At 57.9% G+C, this 27,017-nt stretch overlaps 9 protein-coding genes across 9 annotated transcripts; 4 read left to right on the top strand and 5 right to left on the bottom strand.

Moving 5' to 3' along the window:
- Positions 1–1,052: 1,052 nt before the first annotated feature.
- Positions 1,053–2,955, top strand: LY79DRAFT_629111 (branched-chain alpha-ketoacid dehydrogenase). The gene is made up of 4 exons (XM_060562147.1): positions 1,053–1,383; positions 1,454–1,573; positions 1,656–1,938; positions 2,006–2,955. The coding sequence occupies exons 1-4, from the start codon at positions 1,214–1,216 to the stop codon at positions 2,807–2,809; spliced, it is 1,377 nt and encodes a 458-aa protein (XP_060416020.1). The 5' UTR covers positions 1,053–1,213; the 3' UTR covers positions 2,810–2,955.
- LY79DRAFT_629108 (septin) lies at positions 2,956–4,905 on the bottom strand. The gene is made up of 4 exons (XM_060562146.1): positions 4,652–4,905; positions 4,420–4,582; positions 4,048–4,358; positions 2,956–3,986 (listed from the first exon to the last, which is right to left on the bottom strand). The coding sequence occupies exons 1-4, from the start codon at positions 4,754–4,756 to the stop codon at positions 3,408–3,410; spliced, it is 1,158 nt and encodes a 385-aa protein (XP_060416019.1). The 5' UTR covers positions 4,757–4,905; the 3' UTR covers positions 2,956–3,407.
- A 301-nt stretch (positions 4,906–5,206) lies between these two features.
- LY79DRAFT_548789 (WD40-repeat-containing domain protein) lies at positions 5,207–8,095 on the top strand. Its single transcript, XM_060557424.1, has 3 exons — positions 5,207–5,257; positions 5,319–5,431; positions 5,500–8,095. The coding sequence occupies exons 1-3, from the start codon at positions 5,240–5,242 to the stop codon at positions 8,057–8,059; spliced, it is 2,691 nt and encodes an 896-aa protein (XP_060416018.1). The 5' UTR covers positions 5,207–5,239; the 3' UTR covers positions 8,060–8,095.
- Positions 8,096–8,134: 39 nt separating this feature from the next.
- On the bottom strand, positions 8,135–9,933 carry LY79DRAFT_682801 (HypA protein; the record flags this gene model as incomplete). Its single annotated transcript, XM_060564594.1, has 6 exons — positions 8,135–8,231; positions 8,329–8,552; positions 8,658–8,869; positions 8,942–9,660; positions 9,717–9,758; positions 9,820–9,933. The coding sequence occupies 6 exons, from the start codon at positions 9,931–9,933 to the stop codon at positions 8,211–8,213; spliced, it is 1,332 nt and encodes a 443-aa protein (XP_060416017.1). The 3' UTR covers positions 8,135–8,210.
- Positions 9,934–11,400: 1,467 nt separating this feature from the next.
- On the bottom strand, positions 11,401–12,998 carry LY79DRAFT_129326 (nucleosome assembly protein). Its single transcript, XM_060550837.1, has 3 exons — positions 12,626–12,998; positions 11,757–12,494; positions 11,401–11,690 (listed from the first exon to the last, which is right to left on the bottom strand). The coding sequence occupies exons 1-3, from the start codon at positions 12,708–12,710 to the stop codon at positions 11,569–11,571; spliced, it is 945 nt and encodes a 314-aa protein (XP_060416016.1). The 5' UTR covers positions 12,711–12,998; the 3' UTR covers positions 11,401–11,568.
- A 2,845-nt stretch (positions 12,999–15,843) lies between these two features.
- On the bottom strand, positions 15,844–17,994 carry LY79DRAFT_512113 (uncharacterized protein; the record flags this gene model as incomplete). Its single annotated transcript, XM_060554334.1, has 2 exons — positions 15,844–17,800; positions 17,861–17,994. 2 exons carry the CDS (start codon positions 17,992–17,994, stop codon positions 15,844–15,846), a joined length of 2,091 nt encoding a protein of 696 aa, XP_060416015.1.
- Positions 17,995–20,595: 2,601 nt separating this feature from the next.
- Positions 20,596–21,064, top strand: LY79DRAFT_129272 (uncharacterized protein). Its single transcript, XM_060550836.1, has one exon. The coding sequence runs from the start codon at positions 20,665–20,667 to the stop codon at positions 20,947–20,949; it is 285 nt and encodes a 94-aa protein (XP_060416014.1). The 5' UTR covers positions 20,596–20,664; the 3' UTR covers positions 20,950–21,064.
- An 854-nt stretch (positions 21,065–21,918) lies between these two features.
- Positions 21,919–22,803, top strand: LY79DRAFT_129267 (uncharacterized protein; the record flags this gene model as incomplete). Its single annotated transcript, XM_060550835.1, has 1 exon — positions 21,919–22,803. A coding segment is annotated over exon 1 (662 nt), but the record flags the coding sequence as incomplete, so codon positions are not given.
- Positions 22,804–25,146: 2,343 nt separating this feature from the next.
- LY79DRAFT_548770 (fatty acid hydroxylase superfamily protein) lies at positions 25,147–26,401 on the bottom strand. The gene is made up of 2 exons (XM_060557423.1): positions 25,587–26,401; positions 25,147–25,512 (listed from the first exon to the last, which is right to left on the bottom strand). Exons 1-2 carry the CDS (start codon positions 26,239–26,241, stop codon positions 25,478–25,480), a joined length of 690 nt encoding a protein of 229 aa, XP_060416012.1. The 5' UTR covers positions 26,242–26,401; the 3' UTR covers positions 25,147–25,477.
- Positions 26,402–27,017: the final 616 nt, after the last annotated feature.

Raw genomic sequence — 27,017 nt, 5'->3', positions numbered from 1 at the left:
CACCCCCACTCGGTCCAATCAGTAATGCAGACCAACACCGACATAGAGCTTTATCCCCTGCTACCATGTGAACTAGCCTGCAACTACACTACTGCCGCTCGAATCCCAGCTTCCTAGTAGCCCATGACGCGTTATGGAAAGGTGACGCTTCCAGGAAAGCAACTCAAGGAAGCTGCGCAGTCAGCACTCCATGCGAATAGCGTGCGTGGCAATACACTGGGCATTGCCGCGCCTCCGCAACAACGCATGGTTTCGCCTTATCGGTAAAAAAGGAAACATCTGCCCGTGGTCAGACTATTTAAAGCCCAGAACATGCGGTGCTCTGATCAATACTGTAGTAGTTTGTATGGACCTCGAGACGGCTCAGATGGATGTGAACTACGTCGGCCGTACGGATACTCCGCAACAATATCCAGCTTGGGTGCTTGGGGGGCTCTACATGAGGGGTTGGGAGTAAATCAAATTCCGGTATTCTGAAGATTTGGACTACCGAGCAACATTGTCACCCTGCCTCGTGCTGTATTGTCTTTGTGTCTTTGTGGGTATTCCTGGCTTTCTTATCCAGTTGTCAGGAGGGGGGCGTAAGCAGGAGGCGTCCAGAACCCCCAAACGCATATTTTTCACCCGAGCCTCCCACCCACTGCTCTCCTAGTGCACCCAATTAATGTATTTCTGACCGAGGAGTCTGTCAACCTTTGCCAACCAGGAAACGCGGGTGGTCCACCAACCTGGCAGACAGGGGAGAGCGGGCGCTCGCTTCTCAAAGACGCACCGCGCTGAAGTGGTGGGGGCTCCGTTCCGCCGACGGGGCCCAACCACGCCAGATCGTTTCGGCCGCTGGAGAGGACTGCACGCTGGGCTCCTGCCTGGGTTGCCCGTTGCGGCAGTCCGCAGCATGGTGCGCCGATTCCGCAGTGTGGGGTAATTAGGTAGACCCTGGCAAGGTAGCAACCGCCCGACCCTTCTCGGTGCGAGAGTCATCCAATCTGTCGACTGGCCGATCATGTCCTCTCGAGAGAGCTTCAAAAGCTACCCAACCCGACGCGAGGCGACCCCCCCCCCCCCAAAATTCGCTCATATAATACCATCTTCGTCCTCCTCCTCCTCCTTGGTCACAGCTCCCTTCCCCCCTCGCGAACTCGATTTTGCGCAAACCCGTTGTCCTCCCTGACTCCACACAGTTTCGCACCTCTCCTCGCATGGAATCGACGGCATGGTTTCCTTCGCATTGCGGCATGCCGGTGGACGATGTGGATTAACATCAGCCTCGGGGAGGGCATTGCTGCCCGTGCGTGTCGGCAAGCTGCGTGAACGCGGCGTCCCGCCATCCCCATGGCGCTTCATGAGCAGTTCTAACTGGAGACCGGTGTCGGCCCTGGATGAGTGCGCCTCACGCCCTTGCAAAATCGCTGTGCCTTACGATCACATGCTAACAAAGCCTCGTTCCTACCAGATGGGTCGCGAGAGAGGCCCGCCCGATCAGCTTACGACAGCTCATGGTTTTCGGCCGCTCCCTCACGGAATCACGTCTTTTGAGCTCCGCAAACTACGTTCGAACCGAGCTGCCGACTCGGTAAGGGTTTCCCCCTCCCCCTTTACGTCACGAGTTTCCGTAGGGGTGATCAGGAACTGACTGTTCGATCCCGTCACAATAGAATAGCGCATCGCATTCGAGATATGCAACAGCTGCCCTACGTTGTCGTTACGAACCCACACATTAAAGAAGTCTACGAGCTATACAACAATGCGTTCGACACGTTTCGCAAGATCAAGGAGATTAAGAGCCTGGAGGACAACGAAAAGTTCTGCCAGGTAATCGGCCGTATGCTCAAGGCGCACCTGACCGTCATCCCCAAGCTGTCGATGGGAATCCTCGAGAGCAGAGGCCGCATGGACGCCAAAGACCTCGATAGGTTTATGAACACTATCTTGAGATCGGTGAGTCCCGCTATTCTGCCGATACCGCCCACCTCGGCTGCAAACCTAACCCGGCGCCTTCTCCCAGAGAATATCCCGTAGGGTCATCGCCGAACAGCACCTCGCCCTGACGGAAACATATCACTCGCCGTGGTTCTCGCCCGGCGCGAAGCTGTCCGAGTCCGAGTTCATAGGTGAAGTCTTCATCAAGTGCATCGCCAAGGACGTCATCGAGCGCTGCACCCGCGCTGTCCAGAGCCTCGCCCGCTCGACGTACGGCCAAGAGGTAGATCTCCCCGAGATCAAAGTCGAGGGCCACCTCGAGGCGAGCTTTCCCTTTATCCTCAGCCACCTCGAATACATCATCGGCGAGCTGCTCCGCAACTCCGTCCAGGCAGTCGTAGAGGGGCGACAGCAGCAGCAGGGTAAGAACAAGGACGTCAAGGTCCCACCCATCGAGGTGACTATTTGCGAAGCGCAGCAACACGTCATCATCCGCATCTCGGACCAGGGTGGCGGCATCCCTAGAGAGGAGCTGCCGTACCTCTGGTCCTTTAGCAAGGGGCCACAGAGCCAGCGCCGGCTGGAGAACCTGGGCCGGGTGCCCAAGCTGGCCGCCACCATGCAGGAGCTCCACGTGTCGGACGAGCTGGGTCGGGCGGATATGAAGACCCCGAGCCACGGGAGCTCCCTGGCTTCGATGACGACCCGGCCACCCGACCTGCGGCTGGGCATGGGGCTTCCCCTGAGCAGGGTCTATGCCGAGTACTGGGCGGGCAGCCTCGAGCTCCACAGCCTCGAGGGCTACGGCGTGGACGCGTTCCTTCAGATATCGAAGCTGGGCAATAAGAACGAGCAACTGACTACTAGGGCCACGATGGATGCAGTGTAGTGTAGAGGACAAACCGTAACAAGGGGCGAGACGGCGTAAATGTTAAAGATACCAACTGGGCGACATCAGGACATCATTGGACAGGCATATACATGCACACACAAGGCTAGTACTTCGTTACGGGCACGCATGAAAGATTTAGGATTATAGACGCCTTTCTCATTAATTTTGGTATCATGAAAAGGTGAGCTGGATTACATCGTGACTAAGAAACAGGATAACTAAACGGGGGGTAAGGGTGAGGGGCAACAAGTCTTGGAAAAAGAAGAAGAGCTCCCAGACGCAACAACATCCATCTCGTACCGTCCGTGCTTGGGCATAAATTTTTTTCTTTCTTTGTTTTCTCTCGACTTGCGGTGAGGACCCTTGCTCATGTCGACGAGGCGACGACCAATGAGCCAGGGCCACTGCAGTTGGCTAGAAACTAGCATATCCATGAAGACGAATCAAGAAGATAGAGATATTGCGGTGGGTTGGTGCTTCCGGTCCCCGAATGGTAAGAGAAGAGGTAAGGTAAGCGTCGAGAATCCAGCAAGCACCCACTGCCCAGGAACAAACCGCTCAAAAACAGAGGGGGAACCGTCACACCCGGATAGCCTTAGCGGCGGCCGTGGCTGCGGACGGCGCTTCCTTGCATCTGCTCCAGCTCGGTCTCCAGCTGCTTGATCTGGGCGTGGGTCTGCTCGAGGTCCTTGTTGAGACGGTCGCGCTCGGCAATGAGCTTCTGCTCCCACTGGCGGAAGCGCTGCTCCTCGATCTTGACCTGCTCGGTGAAACGCTTGCGCAGCGCCTCCTCCTCCTCCTTGAACTTGGGGTTGTCGAGCTTTCTGGGGCGGGCCTCGCCGAACTTGCGGGTCTCCATTTGCTGGGCACGGTAGGCCTCGTAGTGCAGCTCCTCGGTGGTGTGGATGAGGTCGAGCATGTGGGTGCGGATGAGGATGGAACGCAGCTTCTTGAAGTCGCAGTGGTCCTCGTTCTCGACCTCGGCAACACCCCAAGAGTACTGGCGACCCTTGACGATGCGGCCGTCGCCGGTCTTGACGTCCTTCTCGGAACCGATGACGGCAAAGGGCATAGCGGCCATCAGGCTGCGAGCGTGCTGGGCAGCGGGCTCGTCGTCCTCCTCAACGGGGGGCTGGTAGATCTTGATGCTCTGGGCCTCGATGACAGCACGGATCTGTAGCACGGTGCGGTCAGCAAATGTTTGTTTACACGGCTTGGGAGCGAAATCGGCTTACGCGAGCCTTGAACCTGGCCAGGTCCGCAGGGCTAAGGGTATCAGCCTTGGCGATGACGGGGATCAAGTTCACCCTCGAGCAGAGTCTCTTCATGACCTCGATGTCGAGAGGCTTGAGGGTGTGGCCGGTGGGGCGGATGAAGTACAGGCAAGTGTGGACACGCAGGTCGATCTTGTCCTGGCGGCGAGGCTGCTGCTCCTGAAGCATGTAGGACTCGTGCTGGTCGTCGAGGAACTCGATGATGGGCATCCACGAGTCGCGGTTGTTGACGTAGTCGCCGAAGCCGGGGGTGTCGATGACGGTCAGGCGGACTGTAAGCCGTGTTAATCGCATGATCTACAAATCGGTGATCGGAACAGCACAGCAACATACCCTTGAAGAACTTCTCCTCCAACTCAGCCTTGGTGATCTCGATCTCGACCGTCTTGTCGACCTGCTTCTGGTGACGGCGCTTGTGGTCGGCATAGTTCTTGATGGTCGTCGAGAAGAGGGTGTTGATGAAGGTGGTCTTTCCCAGGCCGGACTCGCCCGCAACCTGGTTTTTGTATCAGTCATTTTTGCTCGGATAAAACATGTGCTTTATGCTGCACCAGAGTCGGCATACCATAATAGTGAAGGCGGCACCTCGCTTGGCAACAATCTTGTGTCGCTGGTTAGGGAGGTTGGCGATACCAATCGGCGAGGCGCTCTCGGCGGCGGAAGGGGCCATTTTGGGCGGTAGTTGACGATGGAACAAATCAGAGAACGTTTGTGATGCCTGGGAAAGGGTCGTGGGCCGCGGGTATCGCAATTGAGCACGCGAACTGCTTTCGTGATGTGGTTGCGGTGTGGGCGTGTTGACGGTTGAGTTGGGGAGGTTTCGAGCTCGTGCTTCAGGGGAATCAAAAGGTGCCACCTCCAAATTTCCCTGGCCGGCCTTCTGGGGTTGGGAGGTGTGCATTCATTGGGCCAGTCGCAGGGGACTAATTAGGACCCCCTTTTCCTGCCAATCAGTCCCTTTTCCCCCCCTGGTGCTTCCACCAAATGCCGATCTAGCCCAAAGCGTATTAGCGCCGACAAACCTTGGTGAGGATGAATGATTCGCCGACCCCACCACAATCGATAAGGAATATCCAAGGTACCTTAGTAGGTACATCCGGATTTTTTTTTCGCGGCAGCGATTCCAAGGTCAGGAAATGGGTGCCAATTGACAATGAAGACCGATTTCAAGGTACGTTTCGTGCATTCTCCGACGAGCATGTGCGGTTCCTGACTCTGGGTGCAATGTATAGTTCTCCAATTTGCTCGGCACGGTATACTGCCAGGGCAACCTGCTCTTCAGCCCCGATGGCACCCATCTGTTCTCGCCCGTGGGGAACAGGGTCACTGTCTTCGACCTCGTGAAGTATGCTATCCTCTCTCGCGCGTGCCGGCGGCGACTGGGGGTCTCTGTTTGCTAACACACCGCTCCAGCAACAAGTCACACACACTGCCCTTTGCGCATCGAAAGAACATCTCCCGAATCGGACTTACTCCTCGAGGCAATCTGCTGCTGTCCATTGACGAAGATGGCCAGGCCATCCTGACCAACGTCCTCCGCCGGATCGCCATTTACCGATTCTCGTTCCGCTCCTCCGTCACCGCTCTCTCCTTCTCGCCCTCCGGGCGTCACTTCGCAGTCGGCCTGGGTCGCAAGATCGAGGTCTGGCATGTGCCGTCCACTCCGGACGCGAACGCCGAGGGCGAGCTCGAGTTTGCGCCCTTCGTCAAATACCACACCCACACTCAGCACTTCGACGACGTGCGCAGCATCGAGTGGTCCAGCGACTCCCGGTTCTTCCTCAGCACCTCCAAGGATTTGACGGCAAGGATATGGAGCTTGAACCAGGAGGAGGGGTTCGTGCCGACGGTGCTCTCCGGCCACAAGCAAGCCGTGGTGGGGGCGTGGTTTTCCGAGGACCAGGAGACCATCTACACCGTGAGCAAGGACGGCGCCGTGTTTGACTGGAAATACGTCGGAAAGCCGGTCCGCGACGAGGACGAGATGGTCGACGTCGACGAGGACGACATGCGCTGGAGGATCGTCGACCGACACTACTTCATGCAGAACAGCGCGCACGTCCGGTGCGCAACCTTCCACCCCGAGTCCAACCTTCTGGTCGCGGGTTTCTCCAACGGCACCTTTGGCCTGTACGAAATGCCCGACTTCAACATGATCCACACGCTCAACATCTCGCAAAACGAGATTGACTTTGTGACGATCAACAAGAGCGGAGAGTGGCTGGCGTTCGGCGCATCGAAGCTCGGACAGCTGCTGGTGTGGGAATGGCAGTCCGAGTCGTACATCCTCAAGCAGCAGGGCCACTTCGACTCCATGAACAACCTGGTCTATTCTCCGGACGGACAGCGCATCGTCACCATCGCAGATGACGGCAAGATCAAGGTGTGGGATACCGAATCAGGGTTCTGCATCGTCACTTTCACCGAGCACACGAGCGGCGTGACAGCCTGCGAGTTCTCCAAAAAGGGCAACGTCCTCTTCACATCCAGTCTGGACGGTTCGGTAAGAGCGTGGGATCTCATCAGATACAGAAACTTCCGGACGTTCACGGCGCCGACAAGGTTATCATGGTCGTGCATGGCCGTCGACCCCAGTGGCGAGGTCGTCGCCGCCGGGTCTCTGGACTCCTTCGACATCCACATCTGGTCTGTGCAGACAGGACAGCTTTTGGACCAGCTCACCGGCCACGAGGGCCCGGTCTCGGCCCTGGCCTTCACGCCGAACGGAGACTCTCTCATCAGCGGTAGTTGGGACCGCACCGCGAGGATCTGGTCCATTTTCAACAGGACACAGACCAGCGAGCCTCTGCAGCTGCAGGCCGACATCCTTGACATCGCCGTGCGGCCCGACTCGCTGCAGCTGGCCATCTCGACGCTGGACGGCCAGCTGTCTTTCTGGTCGATCACGGATGCCGAGCAGGTGTCGGGCCTGGACGGCCGGCGCGACGTCTCTGGCGGACGCAAGATCACCGACCGGAGGACGGCCGCCAACGTGGCGGGGACGAAGAGCTACAACACCATCCGGTACAGCACGGACGGGAGCTGCTTGCTCGCCGGCGGCAACAGCAAGTACATCTGCTTGTACTCGGTGCACACCATGGTCCTCCTGAAGAAGTACACAGTCAGCGTCAACCTGTCCCTGTCCGGGACGCAGGAGTTCCTCAACAGCAAGCTCCTCACCGAGGCCGGCCCCGAAGGCCTGATCGACGACCAGGGCGAGGCCTCGGACCCCGAGGACAGGAGAGACCTCTCCCTGCCGGGCTCGAAGCGCGGCGACCCCTCGGCGAGGAGGAAGATGCCGGAGGTCCGCGTCTCGGGCGTGGCCTTCTCGCCGACGGGCACCGCGTTCTGCGCCGCCTCCACCGAGGGCCTGCTCATCTACAGCCTCGACAACCTGCTGCAGTTCGACCCCTTCGACCTCAACATGGAGATCACGCCGGCGTCCACGCTCGCCGTGCTCGAGAACGAAAGAGACTACCTCAAGGCGCTGGTCATGGCCTTCCGCCTCAACGAGGCCGGCCTCATCAAGCGCGTCTTCCTGTCGATACCGCACACGGACATCGCGCTCGTCGTCGAGGACACGCCCGTCGTCTACGTGCCCAGGCTGCTGCGCTTCGTCGCCGCGCAGACGGAGGAGACGCCGCACATCGAGTTCTGCCTGCTCTGGGTCAAGGCGCTGGTGGACAAGCACGGCGCCTGGCTCACGCAGCACCGCAGCAAGGTCGACGTCGAGCTGAGGGTCGTCGCGAGGGCCGTGTCGAGGATGCGCGACGACATCAGGAGGCTGGCCGACGACAACGTGTACATGGTGGATTACCTGCTGGGCCAGGCCAACGACAAGCAGGCGGCGGACGGCGTAAAAATGCTCGACCTGGCCGCCTTCGATCATCCCGCAAGGACCCTGGCTATCGGGGACGCGGACGAGGAGGGCCAGAGCGACTCTGATGGAGATGGATGGATTGGTCTGGACTAGGGATCCCATAGATATCATTACAATGTATACCCCCATTTTGTCAATGTTTGCTCGGCCGCCTGCCCTCGATTGTGTACGCCCCCCTACTCCCCCCTTCGTGCCCGTCCCTTTTTCACAATCTCGGACCCTTCCCGGCAGCACCGTCGGCTAGTCAATCGCGAGCGGGAATGTCCTAGGAAATGGTTAGACAACGGCGAGCGAAGCCCCCCCCTCCCCCCTTCCCCTGCGCGCGCGCGCGCAAAAGGCCGGTAGGAGAAATCTCTGCTTACCTTCCACGCCTCCTCGAAACCGACGGAGCGGACCCATCTCGTCTCGGAGTGCTCCGTCCCGTCCAGCAGCATGTAGGACAGGCGGAGCCACTCGTCGTCGCCCTTAATCCTGATCCACGGCCTGTCGCCGTACCGGGACGACAGCTCCTGGCAGATGCCGAGGGCGCGCGCGACCTTGATCGTGTGACCGTCGTCGATAATGGCGTGAAATCTCGGGAGGAGGTCTACCAACACTCTGTCAGCGGTTCTGTTCTCACGAGCTCACGAGGGGCGGGCGTCTTCGGGGGGGGGGGCATTGCTGTTGTCGTGGGGCGTTTTTTTTTTCTTACCTGACGGCTTGGAAACCAGCTCTCTGCCCTGGTCCTTGTCCCTCGGTCGGTACGACCTGACTTCGTCCAGGCGGAGTTGCGGGCTGCCGCGCGCCGCGTACTGGACGAGGTCCATGCGGATTTTGTGCTCCAGCAGACGGACCTTGTTCTCCGTCGAGATACACGGCTTCGAGTTGAGGCTCAGGAAGATAGGCGCCGCGTTTGTGTGGTGGCTGCGAACATGTCAGTCGGTCGTCTCCGGCCGTGGTGGGCCAGGACGTTCCGGGGAAGGGGCGGGTGCTCACATCAGGAAGAAGTCCCACTTCGCCTCCTTTCCCGGGCGGAGGGCCGCGCCGCCGGCAACGTAGAAGGCGGTGTGGAACATTTCGGCCGTCCGCTCGTCCAGCTCTTCGGGCAGGACCTTGACCTTGCTCGCGATGCCCATCATCTCCTCGGGCGCGCGGTTCAAGACGCCGTTGATGATCTTGTTCGCGTCCGTCATCTCCGCCGCCGTGGCCAGCTTCCGGTTGCCCCGTATCTCATCGATGAGGTCCGCGATGCGCGGCATCGGCGTCTTTGCCGTCTCGTTCGCGCGCCTCTCCGTCTCGTCGAAGAAGCCCCTGAGCTGGTTCTTGTGCACGGCGGCCTGGGCCAGGCCCTCGGCGACGATGGCGGGCTGCTCCCATTCGACGCCGTACATGAGCTGGATGATGGGGTGCAGGAAGCCTTCGAACATGCGCCGGAACAAGTCGTCGGCGCGCTCGTCGCCCTTGAAGAGGTGCTCGTTCAGCGCCGCCTCCCAACCCAGCCTCTCGATCTCGCGCTGGTAGAAGAGGAGGAAGTCGGAGTAGTGCTTTTCCCGGCCCAGGTACTTCTGGGCCCTTTCCCAGTCGTGCAGCTCGTCGACGACGCTGTCGTGGCTTTCCTTGGCTGGCCTCTGGTAGTTATTGTTTCCGTCGTACGCCTTCTGGATGGCGTCCGGGCCCGCGCCGGTGCCGTAGAGGGCCAGGATGTGGTGAGGGATCTGGGTTGCGCTTAGAGACGTGGTCCCGCCAGTGCGTAGCGCCTACGTGGACTTACATGATTGTGGAAGCCCTCCTGGTTGAAGAAGACGTGGTGTTTCTGTCTCGGACGGTTAGTATGCCTATCCGTCGCAACGAGCTCGGATGGAGCGAGACCCCACCTTCAGATCCTCCTGTAAAAGCTCCGAGACCTTGTTCGCAGTGGCGTCTTGCTGTTTGAACCGCCACAGCCCTGTGTTTGTCACCGGGACATGAATCTTGTATGCGGTCGCCATGTTGATACTTCTCGTCTGGCCGAATGGAAAGGGGTCTCTTCCACTGAGAATGGGGTGCTTTGAGATTCGTCTAGAGGCGGATGACGACAATCTCATTTCGCTGCAAATAAGCATCAGAGTTGCATGCCTAGAAGCGCGGGCCGTTGTTGATCTTATGTATTGAGGGCGGGGGGGCGTTCGCAATTAATACTTGAGCTTGCAGCTGTGACACACACACGAGAGGGCGAGAGCGAGCGCGAGCGTGCCGTGATGGAGATCAGACGCCTGCCTGAATGGTGCCTTGGCGCGGGTAAGCGGTGCTAGTGGACTCCCGGCGTGGAGTCTGTGATGTGCGCCACTGAACTTTGTCATTTCCCCAGATTTCGGACGTCATCCAGCTACGGCACCACATGTTCGGGCAGTGGCCAAATGCCGAGACCGAATGGCAGGGCGAGAGGCTGCGACTGCTAGTCAACGTCCTACTACCTGATCGCGTTGTATTGGCACCTTAGGCCTACTGCCCACCTGTAGCTGTAAACCTTGGGTACATTGAATGCAACAACAACGGATGCGCCAAGTTGCGGCAAGAAACGGTGGGGGATGATCTAGTACTGTGCTCTAACTACTCGAGTTGGCATAGATTAAGTGTGTGCCGCCGCTTTCCTTGGCTACTCTCGTTTGCAGTCGACAGGCGACAGGGTTTGGCGAGGCTTGATTGCTTCCGGTGACATGCGTACTGTCTTCAGCTGCAGTTGACATATCGGTCGGATAAATGGTCTGTCTAGTCGACTGTACTCGGCGCGCAGAGGAGAGTGTTGTTCATGAAGCAACAACTCGCGGCTTCACAGGGAACGCCCGAATACGGAGCAAGAATGGCAGGTGACCCCAACCTGAAGCCGGCAAGCAAGGAACGAAGAACGGACGGAGCGGGTCCAAGTGCCGACCCTGAGCTTAAGCTTAATTATCCCGGGCATGGATGCCAGCCATCGTGCCCTCCTCCCCAACTATTTAACATTCTCCTTGGCCCGCGCGAACGCAAACTTGTATGTGCTTGGTGCCCGGTTGGCACCACTCATCGCGGGTTAACATGGCCCATGCCAGCCCTCCAAAAGCCAGGCGTGGATCACACGGCAACGGCCATGTCTCTCGTGCGCATGGCCAACCACAGCCCCAAACGACAGGTTTCGCGACGACACGTTCACGATGGCCTGCGTGTCAGAGCCGGCCCAGTATTGGAGCCTTCGCGTGAGACCATAGCTCGTGCAGCGTGACAGTGTCCCTCAATTCAGCTCTGTTTGATTCCACAACAACTCTGTGCTCTCTATTATCGTCAAGACACCTAGAGAATCTCAACCAGACGACCTCAAGCTCGGCAGCAACGCAGCCAGCAAGATGTGGACCCCGGCGTCTTCATAACCCGTGTAAGCGAGCTCTGCGTGTCGGCGGTCGTAGACTCGAGATGCGGTGTCACGGGGCAAGCATTGGAATGAAGATAAGTGTGACAAAAAAAAAAGGAGTTTTGCATTGATAGCTTCCCCTATCCAGGGAATGAATCGTGGTATCACCAGGAATTTTATATCTAAGAGGGGGGGTAAAAAGGCGAGGGAAATGGGGGAAAATGGGGGAATTGGGCGTCTCATCATAATGGTTCATCATCTAAGCCTTGCGCTTCTTGTTGGGGGTGGTCTCGTCGGCGTCGCCCATCTCCTCGTCCTCGTCGTCCTCGTCGTCGGACTCGAACTCGGCGTCAGACATCTCGGCGGCCTCCTGGGCTTGGGCTATCAAGGAGAGTAAGTCTCTGTCTTGCCCTTCGGCGTCGGCGGCGCGCGCGCGGAGAGACTTACTGAAGTAGTGGAGCGCCTCGGGCCACAGGTCGGTGGCGATGGCGACGGCGATGTCGTCGCCGTCGGGGCAGATCTCGAGCTCGAACTGGACCTGGTCCTTGGCCTCCTCCTCCTCGTCATCCTCCTCCTCTTCGTCCGTCTTCTTGCCCTCCTTGCGGGCCTGAAGGTCGGCAAGCTCCTTGGCGAGGGTGGCGGCGCTCTCCTCAGGGGAGATGCGCTTGCCGACGAAGCCGAAGAAGGTGAAGAAGGAGACGCCGCCCATGCCAGTCTCTTCGACCTTGCTCTTGAGAGCCTCGGCCTCGGGGGTCAGCTTGCCGGGGGTGATGGGGCCCTGGTCATAGACCTTCTTGGCGAGGGACAGGAGGCCCTCGGTGAGGTCCTTGCCGTCCTTCCACTTGATGTCGACGGGCTCGGAGACGAGGCCGGAGTAGGACTTGGAGTGGCGGTACCAGAAGGTCTTCTCAACGACGGTGTCCTCAAAGTACTCGTTCTCGTTGAACTCGAAGCGGATGGTCAGGCTGCGAGGGTCCCCATTGGCCTGGCCGTTGTCGATCTCGGGGCGCGAGACGGCGACGTTCTTCAGGGAGGAGAGGAGCAGGGCAGCGTCGGAGGGCTGGATGTGCTCGTCGATCTCGGCGGGGGACTGCTCGAAGACGAGAGCCCAGAAGTTGGGGATCTTGGAGATGACGGCGGCGCGCTTCTCGTACAGAGGCTTCGAGAGCTCGTACTGCTTGCGGACTGAGTACGATGTTAGCGCCGGTGAAGCTTTTCTCATGGGGGATCACATCCGAGGTGGATTGTGAGGAAACGAGAGGGAATGCCGCCGGATTGTGAGGGATTGCTCCTCGGTAAATAACTCCAATACGTACCGATCTGGTTCTCAACCTCCTCGAACTCGCGCTCGAGGTCGGCGAGCTGCTCATAGGTGACACCGGTATCAACCATCTCAACCATTTTGGCGGTAATGTGAATGAAGGAGAGAGAAGTCGGAAGGGATTGGAAGTGATGAAGAAGGGAGAATCTCGAGGTAAATTTTCCTGAGATTTCACGTTCTTCGTTGGTGGGGTTGTAATTGGCTTTGGGAACGCGAAAGATTAAAGGACGACGGACGGAATGTGTGCCTCACCCCGAGGAAAGTCTCTTATATAAGGAAGATGCTACCGGGACGTGCTTAGCAAATATGTTCCTAATTTTTTTTATCTTTTCCTTAAGTGGAAGCGGGAGGGGGGAGAGAAATCTGCGTGGACAGGATCGAGGGGAAAAAAAAAAAAAAAAAAAAAAAGGGACTGCGTTACTCAGAGACGTGGGGTAATGGAAGGCAACTGGCTGTTCCACGACGGATACAAACAGAGGCAACGAGTTAAAAAAAAAAAAAAATGACAAAAATTTCCAAACTGGCACAAGCTCCGGTCTGCCTGCTGCACCAATCTGCACCTCCGGTTCAGCCTACTGCCTGCAACCGGTGTGTGTGTGTGCGTGTGCTATACCAGCTTCAAGGTTTAGGAGCGGTGACTGATGTCATTGGATCGTCCCTGCTGATCGCGAACTTTTCAGAGTGCCCCTCCACCCCCCACTACCCCCCGGTTCAGTCAACCACCACCCATCAGCACTGCAGCGCAGCCCAGAGATTGGCATCACATTGGAGCGACAATTGGACACTGAACGCAGAATTATGGCGGGGCAGCGGCTGGACTGGTCGCCCCTCCTGCATGGGTTGAGTTTTGTGTAATGCACCGATTCACAGGACTCGAGCCCCGATCAGAAATTGACTCTTCCAAATTCTTCCTTCGAAGCAGAGAAAAGCCATCTCGTGCCCCCTCACCCTTTAGAGGCGTGCTTCTCACTAATACGACTCGACTCGACTCGACTCTCTTTGACCTCTGACCGTTAGGTTCATGCTCGACGCTGAAGAAAAATTAGGGGTCCTGAATGGCCGGGAGGGGTCAAGGGGCGCTTAATGGAGCCCATCTTCCAAGTTGTCATGCAACTCTGACATTTCCGTCAAGGGCGGGGACGACGGAGAAAAAAATTGCCCTCCTCCACGACTCGACCTCTCAGTCCCCCCACATCGCAAATTTGCCAGGCGGTGGTGGCCTAGATCGGTGACATTGCTCCAGCGCCGATGGGGCCTGACGAAAGATTTTCCCATTGCCTCTTTTACCTTCTCCAAAGGTTGGTACATATACAAGGCGATCCCTCTTAGGCGACAATTGCCCTGGTACCCGCTCGTCCAAGACTGGGAGTCCGCTGTTAGCGTTTTTCATGCAGAGGCTCTCCCAATCTCTTTAGCAGCCTAATGGCCTCCATTGACTTTCTTTCCCATGTTTTTTTTACGACCAACCGCGACCCACTGAGGGGTCGGTCCAACGTGGCTGCCCCTCAGTCATTGTTGTTATTGTTGTTGTTGTTTTTCTCTCTGCCTCATGCAATGTTGTTTACTTTCACCGTTCCGTGTCTGTGTCTGTATTGGTTTTGGCAATTCTCATTGAAAATTTTCTCCAAGTTTTGGTGTATCGAAGCCCAATGCGCCGGGTGATTTCTTCGTCCAGTTGGTGCATATACCCCCCCGCGTAGCCTGTTTGTGTGTGTGTGTGTGTGTGTGTGTGTGTGTGTGTGTGTGTGTGTGTGTGTGTGTGTGTGTGCGTGTGTGTTGTCTTGATGCTTCACCGTCCAGTCCTGGCCAAAGAAGTGCACTGAGAGAAACCCATGCGCGAGAATCGCCAGTTTCAGACCACTCGTATGATTGGCGCCCCCTCCGATCTCCGTCGCGAAGCCCAGGCCGAGGAGGGCCCGCGGTTGCACCGCCCACGACGCCCGCGCGCGGGATGTCACCGCTGACAAGTTCACGCCGGCGCAATCGGGCAAAAACGAAAAGAGAAGGGGAAATAAACTAGACTAAAAAGAAAACCCCTGTGACCAGCAAGACCCAGGCAGCCCGGTGCCCGGGAGACGCCTGCAACGCTCTCTGCCCGCTCACCACCGTTTCTGGGAGACGCTCACGGAATTTCCGGTGCCTAGACGCATTCCTGTTTCTCTCGGCAGTCGAATAATGAAGAGATAGAAAATAAAAATAAAAACACTTGCTTAGCGCCCGCGGGAAAAGGATAACTCCTGCGCGTCGCGGACCCTAGGCTCCGGTCCCCCCCCCCCTCCACCCCCCGTCGTCGCCGGACACCTACGCATGGACACTCGGCCCCGCCCCAATCCCCGTGCGCGACCCATAATGGGTCCGGACACCGGACGAACTCTCGCCGAACCGGAGCCCAGATGATGGTGTCCACTCCCCGTTTCCTGCCGGTCCGATCAACGTCTCTCGCACCGTACATGCCGAAAGGGCCGTACCTACCTCGGATCGGCAGAGTTTCCACCTTCTTCGCCCTATCCTGGGATCCTGTCACTTGCGAGACTAGCGCCGCAGTTTTGGATGTCGTCGTCCCAGCCGCCCCCCCCCCCCCACCGGGGCTTAGGCAGGTAGGCGGCACCAGCCGCTCCATGCCATGCTGGCCTTCATGTCCCTGGAAAATTTTCGCAATCGAGTTGCGCCCGTACATGAGATCACACGCTCATGGTAAACGCAGGAACCTGAAAACTTTGCTCAAGGGGCAAAAAAAACTTCAAACTATATACATGCGAAGAGATCACGGTTATGCCGTGGCTTCCACGCGAGCCACATGCCTGTCGTTTTTAACAATTACCCTCATGGGCTTTGACTACTATTGCTTGCGCAGTCCTGATGTTGACCCTTTGTCTTTTGAAGACCATGCAACGCCTCCCAAAATGCAGATCCCTCGCTCCATACAGTAATGACGGCTTGATTCGAGTCCGAGCTCACCAGCCCGGACACATAAGTCGTCCCAATAGCCATGTTCACAGAGAGAAAGAAATGTTTGGAGGCGGGGTAAGGGGGGAATCGGAAAACAGAGAGTGGAAATCCGAGAAGATGGTCGGGTTTCCATGGCCTATGTACTCTACCAATCGCCGGGTATATCAAAAAAAAAAAAAAAAAAAAAAAGCCCAAATAAGCAACGCAAATCGCCGGCATAAAATCGTCCAAACAAATAATGCAGGCCATCCCTTCGGCAACCGGCTACCACGTTATCTGGGTAACCCTAGACCGCATGTCTGGCATGCCGGTGATAATGCCTCGAGTACCGACCTGCAGGTTGGCGAACCTAGCTCTGAGGTCGAAATCCACCGCTCGAACCATGACGCGCTTTTCCTCCGGGACGGACCGTTTCGGTTTGTAGTGGCCAGGGATGACGCCATCGCTTCGCACATCCCAACGAGCGTTGCCACCGGGCCCCAGAGGGGTGCCGTCGCCGAAATCTACCGACCCCCGCCTCACATTGCCATTTGCCAAGCTGGCCGGCGACTCGGGCGATGGCGCCGACCTATCCTCCTCTTCCTCGATTGTCGTAACCCACTGTCCGATGCGTGCCGTGAGCTCGCTATCCCACATACCCTCTCGACGGGCGCTACTCCTGAGAAGCTGAATGGCCTGCCGTCGAATAACTGGATGACGGCATTTGGTCGCAACCACAAACAAGGGCGGGACGATGCCCAGGTCGGCACTAAAGCTTGGCTTGATGTGGTAAGTGTTGTACTCGTGGCCACCGAAGATGTCGGGCGTATGATTGTGCCGGTGGGGGCACTGGTTAGGGTTGGGGCACCTCTTGACCGCCGCGCGTCTTTCCTCGTCACCCACAACCTCGGAGGCAAGGTCGACAATGGCCTTGAAGTGAGACTGGAACATGTCGAACTGCGACTCGCTGTCGCTGTATGTCATGAGGAACAGGATTTGGGTCATGATCTGGAACATCTTCAGGACCGCGATGCCCGCTTTTTCCTGGAAACTGACGCCCGGGGCTGTGCGAGACTCGAGGAGGTAGTCGAAGGCTTCGGACCATGCGTCGAGCTGTCCTTTGAAGCTCATTCCGTATTGCTTGAGGGATTTCGGCAAGATGCCCATCGGGCCGTTTGCGCCCGTGGACTTCTGGTAGACGAACAAGCTTTCCGTGAAGCGAAACATTTTCTCGAGCAGCTTGTCCCAGGCGATGCGGGCCTCCATCAGATTGGAGAACTGGTCAGGCACCGAGACCGAGCTCATGGTCGACGGCGAGCTGCCAGCGTCCGACGGTGGCGATTGGGGGAGCTCGGGAGTTTGAGGGGTCAGTCTGATCACGTAAGGCTCGGGGAAATGGAAGGCCATGTCGTACGATTTGGCCTGGATGGCGAGTCTGGTGAACATGGTGATGAGCTCCTCCTCGACGGGTTCCTCGGAAATGGGCATGAACGACCTTCTCCTCTCCTCCCTGAGCTTCTCCAGCAAGCCGAGGCCAGTTTGAATCTGTAGTATCGCCTGCCTGTGGTCGCCGACGAAGGAATCGAAGCAGGCGAGAAGCACGCTGGCCATGAGCAGCGTCCGATGGGACTTCTGGTCCCGGCGGAGGTGGACAAGTGCGTTGATGGCCTCCGAGTACTGTTTTACCGCCACTTCCCAATGCCGGTTTGCTCTGTCCACGGGACGCATCAACTCGGACGGCGAGCCCGGCGGGGACTCGTGCGTCTGTTCAAGGGTCTTGTAGAGGGCTCCGAGCGCGACGACGGCGTGGCGGATGGCGTTTTCGGAGTGGCACTCCTGCAAGACGGTCCGAGTCCAGAAGACCGAGTCAAAGTAGCCGGAGAGTTCGTTGGCGGTGTGGGAGCGGAAGAGTTGGAAATAAAGGCCTTCCTGCGGTGTCAGTCGAAGGTTGTTCGCCGGCCGATACAACGTAACCATGGAAGGGGGTGCCGGGGTTTGCGGGGGCGTTGGGCGGCGGGCCTGCAATTTTTGTTGCCTTCTGGGAGGTAGCCCCTCGATCGAGGAGGCCCGCAGAGGTGCAACAACGCCATCCTGGGCGGGAGCGAGGGGTTTCGGAGCAATGGCGAGGACCTCGTGGGGTCTTGCGCTGCGGCTGGGAGGCGGGTAGCCGGTGCAGGTCCTCCTGGAACGAATGCACTGGGAGCAAGACGGCCGTTTCTCGTCGCATTTGATGCGCCGCTGTCTGCACGGAAAATGTCAGGGTCTGCCTTGCAAGGAGCTCGTAGCGGGATACGTTACGTACTTGCAATTGTTGCATCCCGTCTTGACTTTCGGTTTACTGGTCCTGGCCCTCTTGGGCTTCTGCTGAGAGTCGAAGGAACCGGTGGGGCTGGTGGATGCTGCCGAGCTGGCGTCGGTGTTGTTGTAGGACGGCATTGTCGAGGTGTACACGGTGAAGTCTATGTAGCCGAAGCGAGAGCGCAGACGCATTCATCGCCTGCGGCTTTGGATCGCACAGGCCTTTATGTTTCGGACGACGACGGGATTCGTGCTGGCGGTCTTGGACAAATCTGGAGGAGCAGAACAATTTGGCCACAATGCAGGGGGAAGTCTTAATTAGTGGGTGGTGTAGAGACGATAGGTAGTGCGGAGACGGGCAGTCAAGGGCCGGCGCGATGACGGGTGGTCTGTGAACTCGGCGGTTAGATAAGGTAGCCCTGGGTTGGCCTCGTCCAGGTCGAGGGGATCTGCACGAGAAACGGGGGGCATCCCCCAGCTCAAGCAAGCTCTGAGCTCCAATACTTACATGATTGAAGCGGTAGTAAAGGCGAAGAAAGGGTGGGCTGGGGGTGCACAGATGTGGGTGGAGGAAAACCGCCACAGCCTAGTGTACAGGGCCTTCTTTATGAACGTTTGTTGACTAAAACAGAGGCGAGTCTGCAAGGAGCAGCGACGGCTTAACCTCGACTAGGGCAATGATGTAAAGATTTATTTGGGGGTCGCTGCTGTCTATGCGGAATGACAAAAATGTTGGGCAGCTTCACAACGGCAAGTGACCTCTGGGGGCCGCAAGAGACGGGTGAAAGAGTAATATAGGGCTGGCGGATGGCGTGAGTATGGTCCTGGGCATCCGTAGGTGCATGGGGCGGCGAAACAATAGATTGACCCACAAGGGCCAGGGGGGGAAGAGGGGGTAGGAGGCCGAGATCCACGAAAGAGGGGGGAGGTTCTGTGAAGCTAGAGGGGGCTTGCAATGAGCAGCAGAATGCAGGCGTGGACCGGGATGTTTGTCGATTGTGGTGTGTGTGGTACGAGGCGGTGCGATGGTGATGGTGGAGGGAGACGCCGGCGGTTCATAGGTAGGTAGGACGAGTGAGGGATACGTTACTGTGCTGCACTGCGCTGCATGCAGGCCTCCAATGTCGATTTGGCATGTACCGAAGGGCAGACTGACGTGGGGAGTATCGGAGAGGGCGACCAAGGGTAAGAAGAGGGGGGCAGCGATCAGAAAATATCTGACGATGTTGCTTACAGTGGTGACGGCGAGTTCGATGTTGGAGTGCAGGAGAGGTTACAGGGGAAGCAATTGTGCAGTCGGATGACAAGTGCCGCGAGCTAATACCATCCGGCAACCAAGAGCGAATCACAGTCCAGGTAGCCAAGAGCAAAATAAAAGGGAGGGAGGAGTGTCGTGGTGTGTAAGGTAAATGAAACCAATGGGGGCGGATGGACGGCATCGGGACTCGGGACCGGCCTGTCAGTGTTGTTGTGCGTTGCGGTAGGCACAACCAAGGGGGAGAAGGAAGAGACGCTCGAAAAGAGCTGAACCGTCTCTTTGGACAGAGATGGTTGCTTTATTACAGACGAGCAAAAGATATACTATGTAAGGGGCAATAGCATACGAAGCAAGCATCGAGGACTTGGGTACGTATGTCTAGGGTACGCGCCATACCTAGGGAAGTGTACTCGCTACTTAGTAGGTAGGCAGGTACCTTAGGGAACTTGCTCCGGTGGGTATGGCGGAGAAACGGCAACGCGACGCGACGCCTTGTCTTGTCTTGGCCGACCTGGAAGGTTTTGCTACGGTAGCATGGGAGAGACGCTAGAGATTGTTGAGTCTGATGGTACAAGCACTCCGTTCTGCTAGACAAGAGTTGGGCACGAGCAAAAGTTGACGTCCCACAAGAAGAAGCTTTTGATCAGTTAGTTGTACTGAGTTTGTTCTTAATGCAACGCGACACCGGCCGTCAAATGCCTCTGGACCGCATGCATTGGACGCTACTGTATCCGTACGCCGGCAGGTACCTCCTGCTGCTGGCCGAGTACACGCAGTGCAGGGGTGTGTCAAGTACCTGGTTGGTTATTCATGTTTAGTCATTCATGCCTGCCCAGGTAGGCAGGTTTGTCTCAATCGAATCACTGGCACTGATTGCTCTTTCCGCTCTCATCGTTGTACCTACCTCGCCGCCTTCCATGTGTGCAACCGGGTTGAAGAACATGTCTCTTTGCCTTGTCGGCACAAATGAGAGGAAGAAGCAGCGGAATTGTCTGAGGTTAGACGAGCGAAAAGCCCAAACAACCAAAGCCTGATGGAGTTCGGCACCACAATGAGACACCTGTTCGTCGAGTGACCGAACGCTAGTATTTTTTTTATATCAAGTATTATTTCAAAAGCAGAACCGGAATAAAGCATAAACGTAAGAGAAAGAGTGTGAGAGCTCGGCGCTGGTGGCCTCCTCAACATGTCCCGGTTGCGCCAGCCCCTGTCCTTATACGTTGCTTCTACCGAGGTAGTGTGCTATGCGTTGTGTGTTTTCTGTGTGCTACCCATGTATACGTACTCTGTATCCGTATCCGTAGATGCTCTCCAAATCTCCAGCCTGCATCCCCTCCCCTCCCCTCCCCTTCCCTATGCCATTTTGCAACTGTCCCTGGGATATTTTGTTTGTTGCGCCCACACCAAAGCCATCGAGGACGTCTCCATATCTTGGCCCTCGTCACCCACATATTCTAGTCGCGACTGCCCCCCCCCCCCCCTTCGACTATTCTTCTGCACGTAGTTCCCTCGAATCATGGTACCAACAATGTACTAGCCTCTTTCCACGAATGTTGGTTTCTGTGGCTGTGCTGGCTTTGTTGCAGTCCACTCGTCCTGCACTCTTTCCCACACTAGTGGGTGGGCAGGCATCTACTTTGTATCTCTTCAAACCAAGGAGGGGACCACTATGTAGAGAAAATGGCAAGTGGGGGCGGCGCGACCTGTACGTACCCCCTTCCATCGCTTCGCAGTCTTTCTCTTCGCGGCCCATCACCTTAGAGGTAGTCAGTCTCGCCAAGTCGCTTCAACGGGTCAAAGAAAGGTCTACCGGTAGTCCACGTTTCCAGTGGTGATTGCAGCCACCGGCTGGCTGCCAATAGACTGCCGCGATCTCGAGTGCCCGTCTGACCAACCGACCCTGTGATGGCGGCCTTACCAAGCGAGCTCCAGAAATAAAGCTTTCTTACGGAATCAATACAATGTCCGCTAAGTGTCACATTGGACCATCGCCATCGCCTGTTGTCCTGAGTCGTTCGGAACGAATGCAGACGAGCTGCCCTGTAAGAGCTATGACCTTGGGGGGATGCCAAGAGGAAATATGAACTCCTATCCTTTGTTGAGACAGGAGAAGCATCAAACAAGCCATGAGGAGCTCCCGAATTCCGTGCATGAGATCCGACGATGGAATCTCATCACAGAGCTCTCTTCTCTCGAGACAGTTGTGCTTCTCAAGGCACCCTCCTCCGCCCTCGCTGGCGACCCCCCACTGGCGTCACGCCTAGAAATCGTGCACTAGCTGAATTGACCGCCTCGTCAAGAGCCGAGGTTGTCATGCTGACAGGGGAATCGGGAACGGGTGAGTTAGCATGGGTGTCTCTGGGAACACTGGCGCAATGGCAGAATCGGCTTTCCCTGGCAGACTGTCGCCATGTGCAGCGGGAGTGTGTCAGCGTCCAGCCGAAGTCGGGGTGGTGGACCTGCAGACCCGTGTCGAGGGCTGTGGCGGTCTGGGACCGGCGACCAAGCTTTAGGGAGAAGCGGTCGATACGTCGAGCAACAGGAGGGTTAATGGTAGGTCCAGTTACTACCGCATCCTAGAGACAGGCCTTTCCAACCACAAAGAAGCACTCTCCCTGGACGAGCTTGGCTGGCTAGTGGTTGCATGTGGTACACCCCCGCTGTTCTCTTGGCATGGAAAACCTGCAGTCATCCGTATCTCTTCCTCGTATCGCCAATCGCACCACCAGTGACGCAGGAGTTCCCGTGTCCTGCGGACATGAGCGGCCCGTTTTGACGGCGCTGTGTTGAGCAAGCTGCTTCTGTCTCTCGGGAAGTAAGCATGTGCCTGAGGGGACTGAGGGGGGCAAGGATGATTTGTGAATGCAACAACTTCATCGCTGACCGTTGGGGCTGGGTGGTGATATTCGTCAACTCAAGGTCGAGAGCGAACGTGGCCGAGCGGCCGTTGCTATCGTGGGCTAAAAAGAACCTGGCCGCCGGCAGATACTGAGCCTGATCAATAACCACGTCCTCATCACCGTCGTAATGACATGGTCGGGCAGGTGCGTTGCGTTGCACGGATCCGCGTCCCGGCCACTCACGAAGACATGCGGCGTACAGCACTGCGTGAGGACAAAGATCGCAGCTGGGTCTCAGATGGTTGCTTCCCCCACAGACGGCTGCCCCAGGTATCCTGGACAAGCTCCTTCCCGGTTCAGGAAGTATTACTGGGTCACCCCAATGTACCCACGCATCTACCAGATGGTCCCGTGCAAGTTCCCAAATGTTTCGCAACTTCTCCCAGCCAAGCCATTGATAGCCATACCTACATCGTGCAACCTCCTCGTCTCCTGTCCTTCTCCTTCCTCCGCCGGCCGTTTATCTAGAAAACGGATAGTCAGAGTCAGGCCAGCTTGCAGAGCACGCAATGTCTCGGCTTCAGTCACCGCTTCGGCCATGTCAGCTGCGCCACGTGCAACTGGTAGCCATGGTGCCGGCGCGCTTCTGCTGGAGGGAGAGGGGTCTCGAATGCATCCATCGCTCCGAGAGAGCCCGCAATCTCTCATGTATCCCTCTCCGACACGGCCAGCCTCCCTCCCCGCTCTAGGTACCTACATCTCAGCCCTACGACACGGAGAAAACAGCGTCAGCGAATGCCCTACCGGTACTCCGTACGTGGCCGGGAAACCATCCATACATCTGCCGCCCATAACCCCTGCGGTTGGCACTCTGGCTGGGGCGGCCCCCTACCCGCGTCCAATAGTACCACTGGAATCTGCGTCGATTGCGCCTACATATCACCCGCCTTGGCGCCACTGCGCCGTCATCGACCCGGCGGCCACGCTCTGTCTCTAGTTTGGCAGAGGAGCTCATGACCGCCGACTGCATCGAACCATCCCATCGACCCTCGCTGCATCGACACTCCATCTCTGCACCTTCCTCAGCCCTACCCGATTATCGTCTCTGACACATGATTGGGCACGGGCTAACCAGCAGACGTCCCATGCTCGCCAACCGGTCGTGACGGACGGACTCCCCTGCCACCCAATGAATGGTCCCCCGAAGGACAGTTCCTCCAGGGTCTGAGACGTCAAGTTCCAACCCGTTCTCCCTTTTGATAGGGGTCCGGTTCTATTGGCGCTCCCGCTTCCACGCACGCGCGCACGGCACCGCCTCCACAGACGCCTCTGCCCGCTTCGTTGACATGGGAGGGATGCGAATGCTTAGGCTCCCGACCGCGGACATGCTGCCCGTTCCGGAGTTGCGGTTTGAATCAAAGACACTTCGACGCCAGGTCTTAGACCTTTGCGGGCCGGCGTCGTTCGGGCAGTGAGACTTACACACGATGATCGGAACGGGTAGTCTGGCAGGTAGCCTCGGTAGCATGCCGTCTGCCATGGTACTTCAGATTCCCTACGAATGTAAGGCGTTGGTGCCGTGGCCCCCAACAACAGTCGGCAGCGGCCAAGCCTGCCACGCTTCTGGAATTTACACGATCAACACAACGACATGATGCGGTGTGTCACCGTCGAGGCCCGATGAAGTTGCATGGGCGACATCGTCGCGGTTCGGCGTCGCACCTCCATGTCTGCACGCCGGTGGGTACCGTCTCAAAATATCTCGGGCATGTCCGTTAGCGGTTATCGACGTAGGGCATGCGTGCCTGGGCTCGAATACATGCATCAGTCAGTGTCTGCATGATGGCGTCTGATGCACAGCAGCCCGCGGCTGTCTCCCACAGGCCCATCCTTCTGCCAGGTGCCGGTAACCCAGCATCGCGAGCTCCGGCCCAAGCCAGACCAAGCAGGCGGGGACGTGCTGCCTTGCGAGACGCCTCGCCCTAACTGTCTTCACTGCGAAATTAGCGCGAGGTGACGGGCCAGTCCAGCAGCACGTACCACTGCGCCTAAGCTGCATGTCAGAAAGAAGCGAGGAAATTGCTGGCATCGCCATGGTCCCAAAATTCCACCTAATGGTAGGCTGTGCTTACGGCCACCCGTGGACCATCACGTCGGTGCTATGCCCGTTGGTGACGGTGATAGGGTTCCTCTGACGCAACCCTGGTCGGGCCTTTTCGATCCCCCTCGACACACACACACACACACACACGCACGCACGCACACGCACCGAAACATCTGACTGATGGGCATGTCCATCGCGGAGGAAACCCCACGAGGCGGATCGCGCGACGCACGTACTCGGATCCCCTTTCCATCACCACACCGGCGGCTCGTCTCACGCTCGGCAGTGCCAACATGGCTTCTCCGTTCCTTGTCTTACGGGGCCGAGTTTCTGAGATCTAGAAGAAAGCCGGGTCGAGAGAGGGTCCGGGGATCGACTGATCTTGATGACGACCCACTCCCCCCTGTCCGATCCTGCCCACCGTGCCACCACGACGGTGCCGACGCGCAAAGTCCCGCCTCGTCATTCGCTACTCGGATCCCCCACAGGTGCGACCCAGGCTTCCGGGACGGGTGAGTGGGCCAACCCTCCTCGGCTCCACACCGGCCACTATTGTACGGGGGGGAGAGCTGGTCAAAGGCCCCGTGGTCGTCCAGCATCGAATCGAGGGCCTTTGGCAGCTGGCATCCGGACGGGTTTCTATGACATGATTCCGTGGCTGACCCACTCGCCCAATGGTGCGAAGCCAAGGACCACTTGGGCATCTGTGGCGGGCGTTGCTTGCTGACCGAGGATTAATGTTGGTGTTTGGTGCGTCTGAAGGGCTCGTTTCGTCGCGCTTCGCGCGGTAAGTTGCTGAGTGTGTTTTGGAGGCCACATCTCGGAATGAACCGGTGCGGTCTGTGGACAACTGTTATTTTCTTTATTTTTTTCTTTCTTTTGGAAACCCTTCTTCTTCGCATGAAGATACATCTCTTGCGCTCGCCAATGTTGTTTCAAGGATACATGCGTCCTGTTAGTAACATGTCGGCCGGGAGAGACCGCTGCCGGCGAGCGTGTTCTACCCTCCCGACGGCAGCACCCGCGGCAGACTCACAGGCGAACGATTCTAGGGTATCACTTGTCATAGCCGGCACGAACCGGGGCCCTTGGTCGAAAATAGATGTATTGTAATGATTCCGCGCCCCCGACAGTCAGGCTGGGCCATATATAAGAAATTAGAAGATGTATGGTGGGCACTATTATAATGGCCCGATCGTGTGTATGTATGTACCGCTGCTTCCCCTTGGCCTCTCCGTTCCTTGGGCGTTTCCCATAAACACCCCGTGCTTTGAACACAATCCATAGAGTCATGGCGCCGGTTCTGCGTGGCCGCCTCAATGCTGTTTCTTCAGGTCCCTGTCAGGCCAGAAGAGCTCGCTCGTCTGCACGCGCACGAACTCCGGAACCCGCCTGGACGGGTCGTCCCTGTTGCTAAAGTTATTCCTTGCGGCTCTTCCGCACGAGCCTCGCGACTATGTGGATCTTGTTAGCTGTTTACACACGGAGTGCGGGGGAATGGGGGGGGGAGAGGGAGGGGGACACGGACCTGGGCCCGTGGTGCCGCAGAGGGCGTCCATGAGGCCGTAGACGCCGTAGTTGGGGGCGAGGCGCAGGTGGTGGTCGTCGTGGGCGTCGTCGCCCCACAGGAGCTTGACCTGCTCGCCGACGGCGGAGACGAAGGAGAAGGCGAGGGTGGTGGCGAGGTTCATCTCGAGCAGCTTGGCGATGCCGACGACGGGGAAGCCGTAGAGGAACATGAAGTCGGCGACGGACATGTAGCTGATGGTCAGCACGTGGTGGCGGCCGGGGTGGCGGATCTCGTGGTGCTTGGCGTGGACGCGCTGGTAGACGCCGGGGGCGTGCCACAGGCGGTGGATGGCGTAGAAGACGGCGTCGCGCAGGAGGAGGCCGACGGCGAGGTCCCGCACGACCTCGGCGGCGGACGGCAGGCTGTACGGCGGGATGAAGGTCCGAGTCAGCATCGACCGGCCGCCCATGGCGACGACGAAGGCGACGTGGGTCAGGGTTGCCACGACGTGATTCCGGAGGCTCTGCGCCAGCATCGTCCACGTCGTCTCGCTGGCGTACGACGGCCGCAACTGCTCGAGGACAAGCCCGAAGACTATGTACACCAGCTGCACCGACACGCTCCCCATGATCTCAACGTAGCCGGCGGGGTACCGCCTCATCAGCGCGTCCATCGTGGGCGACGATTTGGTGGGCTCGGCGACGTGAGCGAGCTGAGTGGTGCGAGCGAGGTGACGCGGGCGTGCGTGCGTGTGTGTGTGTGTGTGTGTGTTTGCGCGTGTGTGTGTATAGCAGATGTGAGCTATGTGAGCGGGTCTTAAGAGGGACGGGGGGCGGCCGGGTTCAAGTACACGGCTCGACGGACGACGATGAAGCAGCCGGAATACGCCCCCACCCATGAGATCCTTTTCTGTCTAGCCCTCGTGGCGGGAAGGAAGAGGATGAGGGATGGTTGCGACGAACAGGGGACAAAACGGCGCTTGTTTGGTTCGCCGGTAAAAAAGAAAGAAAGAAAAAAGCTGCCCGGGGTTGGGGGGGGACAGTGATCAAACCGGTGGAAAGCGGATGCGCAGTAGAGCAATCATGGGCAGAGAACAAGGGAAATCACAGCAGGAGGAAGGATGAAAGGCGCAAGCCACAAACACCACATGCGGACAGAAGACAGAAGAAGGGCGTGGGGCGTGCGATGGCAAGAAATGGCCACCCGCTGCTACCTAGCCTATCGTCCAGACGGGGGAGGGGGAGGGAGACAGGTCACGATATTGGGGCCGGAGTGCTGGATGCGTCGATTTTCCGATGGGAGGTGCTAGTAGGAACTTAAACACCAAAGGAGGTGGGGGGGGAGCCCGATGCGCTGGCTGCGCCATGAGGTGTCGTCGAAGAAAGGGGGGGGGGTCGTTTTGACACTCACTTTCTCCACCCCTCCCTCTCCCCGAGGCCCGGGGCTTGG

This window comes from Colletotrichum navitas (assembly GCF_030913465.1).
Source record: "Colletotrichum navitas strain CBS 125086 chromosome Unknown LY79scaffold_18, whole genome shotgun sequence".
NCBI classification, from domain to species: Eukaryota; Fungi; Ascomycota; class Sordariomycetes; order Glomerellales; family Glomerellaceae; genus Colletotrichum; species Colletotrichum navitas.
This window is presented reverse-complemented; position numbering and strand designations above follow the sequence as displayed.

Bases quoted from the DNA above. Each gene is read 5' to 3' on its own strand.
- LY79DRAFT_629111 (XM_060562147.1), top strand. From the start codon at position 1,214: ATGGTTTCCTTCGCATTGCGGCATGCCGGTGGACGATGTGGATTAACA. The intron at 1,384-1,453 runs GTGCGCCTCACG...CGTTCCTACCAG, and splicing joins CCGGTGTCGGCCCTGGATGA to ATGGGTCGCGAGAGAGGCCC. The intron at 1,574-1,655 runs GTAAGGGTTTCC...CCGTCACAATAG, and splicing joins CGAACCGAGCTGCCGACTCG to AATAGCGCATCGCATTCGAG.
- LY79DRAFT_629108 (XM_060562146.1), bottom strand. From the start codon at position 4,756: ATGGCCCCTTCCGCCGCCGAGAGCGCCTCGCCGATTGGTATCGCCAAC. The intron at 4,583-4,651 runs GTATGCCGACTC...TACAAAAACCAG, and splicing joins GTGCCGCCTTCACTATTATG to GTTGCGGGCGAGTCCGGCCT. The intron at 4,359-4,419 runs GTATGTTGCTGT...CACGGCTTACAG, and splicing joins GGAGGAGAAGTTCTTCAAGG to TCCGCCTGACCGTCATCGAC.
- LY79DRAFT_548789 (XM_060557424.1), top strand. The intron at 5,432-5,499 runs GTATGCTATCCT...ACACCGCTCCAG, and splicing joins ACTGTCTTCGACCTCGTGAA to CAACAAGTCACACACACTGC.
- LY79DRAFT_129326 (XM_060550837.1), bottom strand. From the start codon at position 12,710: ATGGTTGAGATGGTTGATACCGGTGTCACCTATGAGCAGCTCGCCGAC. The intron at 12,495-12,625 runs GTACGTATTGGA...CATCGTACTCAG, and splicing joins GGAGGTTGAGAACCAGATCG to TCCGCAAGCAGTACGAGCTC. The intron at 11,691-11,756 runs GTAAGTCTCTCC...TCTCCTTGATAG, and splicing joins CGAGGCGCTCCACTACTTCA to CCCAAGCCCAGGAGGCCGCC.
- LY79DRAFT_129272 (XM_060550836.1), top strand. From the start codon at position 20,665: ATGTTGGTTTCTGTGGCTGTGCTGGCTTTGTTGCAGTCCACTCGTCCT.
- LY79DRAFT_548770 (XM_060557423.1), bottom strand. From the start codon at position 26,241: ATGGACGCGCTGATGAGGCGGTACCCCGCCGGCTACGTTGAGATCATG. The intron at 25,513-25,586 runs GTCCGTGTCCCC...AGATCCACATAG, and splicing joins CTGCGGCACCACGGGCCCAG to TCGCGAGGCTCGTGCGGAAG.